This window comes from Morone saxatilis, unplaced genomic scaffold (assembly GCF_004916995.1).
Source record: "Morone saxatilis isolate NCDOM2014 unplaced genomic scaffold, NCSU_SB_2.0 Contig4, whole genome shotgun sequence".
NCBI lineage: Eukaryota > Metazoa > Chordata > Actinopteri > Moronidae > Morone > Morone saxatilis.
The window spans coordinates 12,411,909-12,421,083 of NW_023339984.1; the positions used below are offsets into that span (position 1 = coordinate 12,411,909).

General features: G+C 41.3%; 2 protein-coding genes across 2 annotated transcripts in view; both read left to right on the forward strand.

Moving 5' to 3' along the window:
• dohh (deoxyhypusine hydroxylase/monooxygenase) overlaps window positions 1-9,175 on the forward strand; it is a gene marked incomplete at its 5' end in the record, with an annotated part of 13,399 nt that continues 4,224 nt past the window's right edge. Inside the window, 1 exon segment of the mRNA XM_035675766.1 lies at window positions 1-144. Coding sequence (XP_035531659.1) covers window positions 1-144 — 144 coding nt within the window.
• rsph4a (radial spoke head component 4A) lies at window positions 403-5,742 on the forward strand. The gene is made up of 5 exons (XM_035675506.1): window positions 403-1,817; window positions 2,512-2,734; window positions 3,477-3,755; window positions 5,012-5,464; window positions 5,542-5,742. Exons 1-5 carry the CDS (start codon window positions 1,708-1,710, stop codon window positions 5,725-5,727), a joined length of 1,251 nt encoding a protein of 416 aa, XP_035531399.1. The 5' UTR covers window positions 403-1,707; the 3' UTR covers window positions 5,728-5,742.

Genomic DNA, 9,175 nt, shown 5'->3' on the forward strand with positions numbered 1-9,175 from the left:
GGCCTACAGTGCTCAAGTGCTCTGTTCCGTCATGAGATTGGCTACGTCCTGGGTCAGATGCAGCACCCGGCAGCGGTCCCAGCTTTGTGCGCAGCTCTGGAACGTTCAGGCGAGAATCCCATGGTCCGACATGAAGCGGCAGAGGCTCTCGGGTCCATCGGCAAAGAGGAGTGTCTGGCTGTGCTGCAACATTACCGTGGAGACAGGGAACGTGTTGTCAAGGAGAGTTGTGAGGTTGCTCTGGATATGCTGGAGTATGAAAACAGTGAACAGTTCCAATATGCAGATGGACTAGTCAGGTTACAGGGTTAAAAGTCAACCGAAGTAGCTTTCACTCAGATCTCTTTCTACTCCCTGTACTATTGTATTACCGTATACAGCAGACACAGCTGGGACTCCGGGATGGAGCTTTAAAGTTTATATTCAGCACATAAAATCAAAAATTAAACTGTTAAAGCTTGAACAAACCAGACAAGCGTTTGTGAGCTGCAGTGAGCTCTTAGGTTTGGGCTGTGTGGGTGTGTCCTTTTGTATTCTTCCCCCCCCCTCCATGACACCACTGCATTCATTATTTGCTTTTTCCTCCCTACAGCCAATGACAACAGAAAGTAACTAACTGTACATCAAATCTTTGTTTGTGGAGCATGCAGTAACTCAGGGCTGATTTCACAATTTACCTGGAAGTGTATTTTCATATTTTTGTCCAGGCCACATACTTCTGTTCTGCTATCATTTAGAGTATAGATAAAACTACAGCACCTCCACTTTGCTAACGCGGTCTGGTCAGCTTTCGTTTGGAAGTTGTAGGCCCTACTGACCAATGTGATGGTTTCAACTTTCCTCTGCAGAATTATTTCTATGTTCACTTACTATACTGATTCTAAATTTAAGCATTGGTTCTGATCCAGGCTGCACTACAGTTTAGTAGGCCTGATGTTCATCTGCTCTAACTAATTACAATACAAACTAAATACAATACAATATTTTGGGAAGCACACAGCTCTCATTGTAGGGAAAGTTCATTCCAAACTGTAATCTGCTACAGATTAACAGAGAAATTGTAGTACGTCGAGTACTAGTGCTAGTTTGACTAGATGACTGCAGAAAACCATTTTAATGTGTTTCTTCATCTATTTTATCATTTACAGCCAGGTGTGTACTGTATTGTGTAAAATTAAAACTGCTCTATACATTTATGTTGTCTGTCATCATATAAATTTATAGTTCTCCACAATAATGTGGTAAAGATTTTTTTATTTGAAGACTTCCCATCTTATGCTTTTTCTACCTTTTCTACAGTATTTGGAGCCATGTGTTCTCCACCACCATTATCAAAATACCAAATGAGAGAATATCTTTTGGAAGAATAGGAACATGGAAGCAATGTATTTAACTGTAGTTTGTCAAAGTATTGCTGTTAAAAATAATAACAGTCATGTATTTGTGTTGTCAGAGAATGGTGTTGTCGTATTTTCTTTACCTTTCCTCTAGGGGGCTCGTTGTACTCTCGCGAGCCTAGCAACCGATCTGTTACAGTAACCTAGGCAACCGGTGAAGTTTTAATCTAACGTTACTCTACCACGGTTTGCCCGTAACACGAGTAATATTTTAAATGCTAGCTAACTACAAGTTTTGAACGTTTTGTAGCTACCGTCTTATCCCAAACTGACTGATAAAATTCGGAAAAGGAAATAACAGAAGAGAGGAATGATGGACCCTGCGGATGGAAACCCAGACAGAAGCCAGCAGAGACTTCAGACAGCAGCCTCGTTCAAGGCTTTCATGTTGAAAAACAACACGCAGGGCAACATTAACCTGTAAGTACAATGGATGACACAATGATGCTAGCTCAGGGCTACAGTGTCGAGTTAGCTCTCTTGGATGTTAAAACACTTTATGTACTGAACGACAGTTACCCATTCTCAACCTCAAAACACAAGATTAGCGTTAAGAGCTGTTAATACAAATAAATACTTATAGAACCATTTTGTATCATTTAACGTTAGTAAACTGTAGTAAAGTGACATTTAATGGATATTTAATATTCTCTTCAAAACTGTACAATGAACCCAAATAGCGAACTCTATGTAACACAAGTAATTCGATTAGTAATTAGTATATTCATTTTGAGCAGATTATTGCGCATTTAGGGAACTTTTTTATAAAATTCTCTGCCTATATTATTTAACTTTTTATTCTACAAATGACAATGTATTTTCTTGTCCTTCGTGCTTGCCAATTGTTTGTGGTGACAACCTGTATACTATTACTGACACTGGACACCTTGATTAGTGTGGACATTTTATTACTCCTAAATAGTTTAATTAAAGCTGTATATATGTTACTATCAATATGCAGGCATAATACAATAATGATAACCGTGAAACCCACTTTTTAAGGAAAACACCTGTGTTCTGTACTGTGGGAAATTTGAATTATACGCATGTGCTTAATGTATGAATAACATTTCTGGTTTGACATTCCCTAAAATGTTGTTCTGTAATGTTCCAGCTATGACCACCTCACCCGGCTGCTGATAAAGGTGATGGATGAGCACCCACAGAATGCGGTGGATGTGATTGAGGACATGAGCTGTGATGTGAAGCGGGGTTTATTTGAAGACAAGCAGAGCACCCTGCAAGACCTTCCACACACCACAGCTGCTGAGCTCCTGGCTGAGCAGCAGCGCCTGCTGTTCACCCGGCCAGAGGAGGCTGAGCAGGAGGAAGAATTGGTACTATACACCTACACTGTTTTCATTTGTAGGAGAGAGGGCACAAAGGCATTTTGGTTTATCTGTGTAACATTTGATGGAAAAGTAAGAGTGAGTCAGGTTACATTATCTGAACAGCATTTCATTGACTGTTTGGGGCGGCAGTATCTCAGTCCATTGGAACTTAGCTGGAGAACCAGAAGGTTGTCGATTGCCTGTTTTTTTTTGTCACTTTGTTGAATACAAAATGTCAAACAGGCATCTGTAGAACATGACATAGGTTCAAGCAAATAAATAGCACATAACTTCCAGTCATTTTTAAATGCTTCAAAAACAGGTAATGTAAATTTGCTTCAATATTCTATTGCAAGCAGAATAAAAATGTCTCTGTGCGTGCTTGTGGCTAACACGCCATCTCTAGAGGCCCATAAATACAACTTAAAAGCTGTGTCTGCGCCTCATTGTGAAAGCGTCCTAAGGATCTTTGTGCCTATTTATTCCTTTTAACTTTCTCACTCACTCAGGGACAGACTTTTATGTTTGGCCCTGCTTTGCTGCAAAAAATAACAACAAAAAATGTATTTCCCCAAGGTGATTAATATTCTTCACATGAAGTGTCATTATCATTTTTAACAACCTTGAAAAGAATAACTATTTTTATTAATGGGGAAATACATGTCTTTTGACCTGAAAATGTGTGAATAAAAGTATGGGTATTTCCTATATAGTATGTTGAGCTGAATTTGCATAATGTCTTCATCAGGTGGAAACACCTCTTCCCAATGTGAGTGAGATTGGCTTCTATCTGGAGCAGGCTGGAGTGGGTCTGGGCAGAGAGGAGATGCAGAGGGTTTTCCTTGCACTTAAGCAGCTTGTTGAGTCTCAGGCGCTACCACGCTGCCGGCTGTGGGGCAAGATTCTGGGAACAGAGAGCAGCTATATCGTTGCTGAAGCTGAGTACAGAGAGGGGGAGGAAGAGGAAGAGCAGAGCGCTGAGGAAGATGCTGAGGAAGAGGAGAGAGAGGCTGAAACTGAGAATGAGGTGAGGAAGTGGAAAGTACTCAATCATTATACCAGATAATCTGCATTCATTCTCCAATTATGGCGGGGGTCTTTATTTGCCTGAGCTGCAGAAAGAACCTTGCATCTGACCACCTTTCCATTCCAACTGATTTCCACCATGGATCCAATCGGACCAATGACGACCATTTATTTAATATGGGGTGGGCTTTATACAATGATTGACAGCCGAGTGTCACCAGTCCAGATTTGAAAAGTCACGATTTGCTGCTTCGATTGATTGTAGGTGTGTCCAATTGCGTCCAGTTTGCAGGTCCGTCCAGGGCAAGACAGACTTTCGAAACTCAAACTGTAAAAGCTAGGCAGTGCTGATTAAATATAAAGCAACATTCTGTTACTGCATTGCCGATTTCTTTCCTCAAATGTTTTCATATTTTAGTGTGCTGTATAGCTGTAATTTAAGTTTGTGACCAGGTCACCAGTTTTTTCCTGTTTCACTGCCCCGTGAGTCCAGAGGCATTTTGGTTTACGCCTGTTGATATCCCCTGGACATCGTAAAACTGAGGAGTTCCAGACTAATTTGCATTTGAGAATTAGCCATGCTAGAGAGAACCAGGCCTTTATTTGGATCGTATGTTCCTGTTTTATGTATATTTGATCATACTACAAAGCAAAACTGAGGTTTGCATAATAAGTCAGAAATAAGTCAACGTAATCTACCTCTTTTTCAGGTAAATATTCAAGTTATTGTGGTCTACAGGGGAACATAGAGAGAAGAACCACAGAGAATAATAAGGTTGTACTATCGACTACCATTGCCATTCTCATAAACTACAGTGTTCATAATACCAGGCTGGAGTGTTCTCAGTACACAGTTGTATATATTGCATATATTGCATGTACACAGGACCTGTGTGTAACAAAAACGATTCTTATTTTCAGGCAATTATACGCTAATTATATTCCATTCTGACAATTGATCCTCCTAAATGAACTGGACCTTTAAATATAAGAAAGACATCACAACCACATAAATCATCTGGAAATAGCACATCTATATCACTCTGCCCTACAATATAGTTGTTCCCATATATTTAAGCTAAGTTGTTATTATTAAAATGTGCATGAACTGTGAACATATCTTAACTAAACCTCTTGATCATGAAAACAAGGACACATGATAAATAAATTTTTTGAAAATGAAAAAAAGATTGTAATCTTTTCAAGGTAAAGTATAATAAATAATCTGGGAGTAGTTTTTCTGGTCTTTGTTTTCAGATGGATTCACTTCCTCAGTCGACCTATAAGCCCCTACCAGAGGTGCCAAAGGAAGCCATAGGAACAGGTGCTAACAAGTTTCTTTACTATGTATGCAAAGAGCCTGGTCTTCCCTGGGTAAAGCTCCCTTCAGTCAGTCCTGCACAGATTACTGCTGCTCGCAGGATTCGGAAGTTCTTCACTGGGAGGCTGGACAGCCCAGTTGTGAGCTACCCTCCTTTCCCTGGGAATGAAGCTAACTATCTGAGAGCGAAGATCGCTCGGATCTCTGCTGGGACACAGGTCAGCCCCCAGGGCTATTTCCAGGCTGGGGAGGAGGAAGAAGGTGATGAGGAAGACGAGGCCTCTCGGGACAGCTACGAAGTAAATCCTGACTTTGAGGGTGTTCCAGTTGCTGAGATGGCTGAGTCCTTGTCCACCTGGGTGCATCATGTTCAGCACATTCTGCAGCAGGTAGTCTGATCACAGTTGACAGTTTTCTCAGCTGATGTATATATGTTTATTTAATGTGTAAATACGGACTGTTTTAGGGCCGTTGTACTTGGGTGAACCTGTCTGTGAAACCAGGAGATGACTCTAATGAGGAAGGAGAGGCTGAGGAGAAGGAAGAGGAGCCTGATGAGCCTGAACCAGAAGTTGGTCCCCCTCTGCTCACCCCCCTGTCCCAAGATGCAGGTCAGTCTTTGGCTTTGGGCATGTTCCCGTCAAACCAGTAACCAGTACCAGGCTACTAGGGCTGGGAAAAATAATCGATTCTTCGATGCATCGCGATTCTCTCTAGAACAATTCCGTCTCGATGCAGATAAGTTAATAATCCGAAAACACATGCGAGTTGTTTACATCCAAAGTTTAGTGGCGACAAAATGGCTGCGAGTGACAAACCTATACGGCCTGCACCAGCTTCTTTAAAAGCTGCGATATGGCAGCATTTTGGGTTCTATGAGGTCGATGGGAAGATGGACATACCATGTGTGTAGGAGGTGTGTAGAACGTAAAATTAAATACTTCGGAAATACAACCAATCTGCGGCAACACTTTCTCGCCCCACTCGAGTTTAGGGGTAAGCGACCCGTTCTGATGGCGCAGAGGACAATTGAGCAGGCAGTGTCTCCGGGAGTATGCTCTTTATTACCACCAGTAACAGGGTTTTTGTGTTTGTCTTGTTCTTATGATGATAAGAGCGCTTTTCTTTAATGCATGAAAGAAATGTTAGAGGAGTAATCAGGTTCGAAATCGCCTGCAGCCCTTTTGCTCTGGCATTTGTCTGCCCCTGCTCCTGCCCCCTTTCCCTGTCTGTCCCCAGCGTTCCCCCTATTAAATCAAAGGCCATAAAGATTTAAAAAAAATTTAAAAAAGAAAGAAAAGAGAATATCCACAAAAGTAAGTAGGAAGTGAAGTTGCAAAAACTCCTGAGGTAGCCGAACCACTCCAGATGCTGATATATACTTTTAAAAATCAACCGCCATAGACAAATCGTGTTTAACGATCGAATCGTTGCGCTCTGAATTTTTATCGAAATCAGTGGAGGTGGCCCGATTGCCCAAGGGAAAAAGGGATGTAATTTCCATGGGGATACGGATAGATTGTGTTTGTTTCTGCGTATTTTAAAATATTTAAAATCTAAATAACTTTCAATAACCTGATAATGACTGATGCTAGATGGTGACTCCGTGATCGTTGTAAGTCTCGCCTGCCATTCGCCAAAGGGTTAACACCCACTTTTTTTTTTTTAAATACAAATCATGAGCCAGATTATTTTCCTATTTTTCTTTATGTGATGACCGCAACATCAATCTTGACACAACTCTGGGGCGATCAATTAGAACCGTCCTAATAATCGATTTATAATCCATGCATAAAGTCTGCTGTCAAAAAAATGAGCCAGAATGGAAACCAAACTCCCAATTAATACTGTATCCATCAACTCCAAAAGCAAGTAAGCCTTGATTCCAACAATTGATTTTTGAGTTTAGCGTTGTGAGTGAGCTGGTTTTTCCGGAAAATTAAGTGTATGTTTAACTTACTGTACTCAAAGTACGAACTATTAAGAATGTGTCTGTCCAGGTTTTACAGCTGAATAAAAAATGATTAATAAGCAATAAATAACTCTTGGCCCCCAAAACACCTTTTGACAAGGTTTTATCCAAGCTTTAGCCGTCCTTACAAACTCAGAACTACCAAGAGTAATATGTGTAGGTGATTTTAATATTGCAAACCATGGACTGTTCGAAAATGAGCAGGGCCTTAAGTAAATGCATTTATCTCCAGTTAATAGACTCCAATTGGCCTTCTGTCCAGAGTGTACATAAACCAAAGCCTCCATTGTTTTAATGGCACACTCCCCTTTCCGACCCTCGTTCTACTCCATATCAGTTGGATGAGTTCGAACCCATTTAATAGTCTTCCCACCCATAATCCTCTCCCTATGCTGACATTATTTAATAAATTTTGAGATTCAATGACTATTAAGCTTTATAAGCCCATTATAGGGGAACGTCGCTAGCAGCAAATGTCTATACTGACCAGTGCTGTAGCTAAATTGTAAGGAGGAAGATTCCCTCAGTGTTCAATTGCAACTGCCAATGTCTGAATTTAACAGAGTCTTATATTAATTTACTGCCCTCCCCAGAAATTCGATATCCTTGTTAATGTGCTGCAGGGCTCACTAAACGAAACGAAGCATTAGCGAAGCCTATGCGCTCCTTATAAAACAGATTATTAAACATAGGAAACCTAGCAGCCCCGTGGTACCAACCCGAAACCAAACCCCCGCCCCAAATTAAAGCAACCCAAAGCCTAGAAAAATCGGAAAGCGAAATGGCGCCTCTTGCCACAAATTATCCGAAATCACTCAAAGTTTTGGCCCAAGATACATCTTCTAAAAACCTATAGAAAAGGCCCTCCTACGCCAGAGGAGCCCTATTCACTCCTTCCAGGCACTATAGAAGAAAATAAGAACAACCCTAAAGGTTCCCCCTTTCCAGCAACTGTAGCCAGGCTGAACCAGAGAGTCAGCAGCCCTCTATTCGAAGCCCCGAGCCACATATCCCCATAAATTAAGTTAGGCAACTGCTTTCATGACTTTCTTTAATAATAAAAATTAGTTAGCTATCTCAGAGAGAAAGAATTAATCACCCAAACTGGCCCATCAAAGCAGTTATGCAGCCTGCCTGCTCGCAAGTTCAGCGAACTTTAACCTGAATGTCAAACTTAGATATATATCTTACCGGAGGAATGTTTCCCGGTAGTCCGAGTTTCCACCCAGTTTAACGTCAAATTATTTCCTCTCATCCCGAAGCCAATCAACCCTTGTCTGTTAAGATCCAATCCCCACTAAGGCTGCCTTAAAGAAGTTGTAACCGCCTGTAAGTTGGCAGCCTGGCCGTCTTTAGCTAGATATGAATAATCTTTCCTAATTATCAGGGATAGTGTACCACAGTCCCTTTTAAAAGTAGCTGTAAATTAAACGGCCTGCCTTAAAAAGCCCCATCTTGACCCAGGGGTTTCTAGCCAACTAATGGACCCCGATTTCTACGCTCCCCTTGCGCCTCACCCCCTCCTTACAAGATTCTGGAGAAAAAAGTGTCCGCCAAAACAGTGCTGTCGACTTTCTACCCCATAGCAATTAATTTTATTTGAGGATTTTCCAGTCCAGGCATTTAGAGTTTCATCCACAGCACAGAGACAGCTCCTGGTTAAAGTTATGTAATGACTTTTGAATTGCCTCTGAGCAACGTGGACTTGTCTCCTGTCAGCTTCGCTATTCATGAGATGCTTAGGCCTGGCATTTGACACCATTGACCTATAGAATTGCTTTTACACGAGACTGAGCCATTAATTGGCATTAAACGGAAACCGCACTAAGGCAGCTGTTTACAGTGCATATTTTACTCAGCAATCGTTTCCCGCAGTTTTGTCAGTGTAACAGCATGGAATGCTCAATAAATACTAGAGTTACCGTCATAGGGAGTCTCACACAAAGGCGTTCTGTTACTTGGACGCCGAATTCTATTTATCCCACTGTTATAATATGCTCCCTTGTAGGCCACATTATTAGGAATCACCTCCCATTAACTTTCACTGTTATGCGACTGCACCACGCCAGTTAATATCTATCAATCAAGGGCCGATGAAGATTAATCAGATTATCTAAATTGACAAACG

Excerpts from the sequence above, each read along its gene's own strand:
- rsph4a (XM_035675506.1), top strand. The coding sequence starts at position 1,708 with ATGATGGACCCTGCGGATGGAAACCCAGACAGAAGCCAGCAGAGACTT. Across the intron at positions 2,735-3,476 it reads CTGAGCAGGAGGAAGAATTG|GTGGAAACACCTCTTCCCAA; the intron begins GTACTATACACC and ends TGTCTTCATCAG. Across the intron at positions 3,756-5,011 it reads AGGCTGAAACTGAGAATGAG|ATGGATTCACTTCCTCAGTC; the intron begins GTGAGGAAGTGG and ends CTTTGTTTTCAG.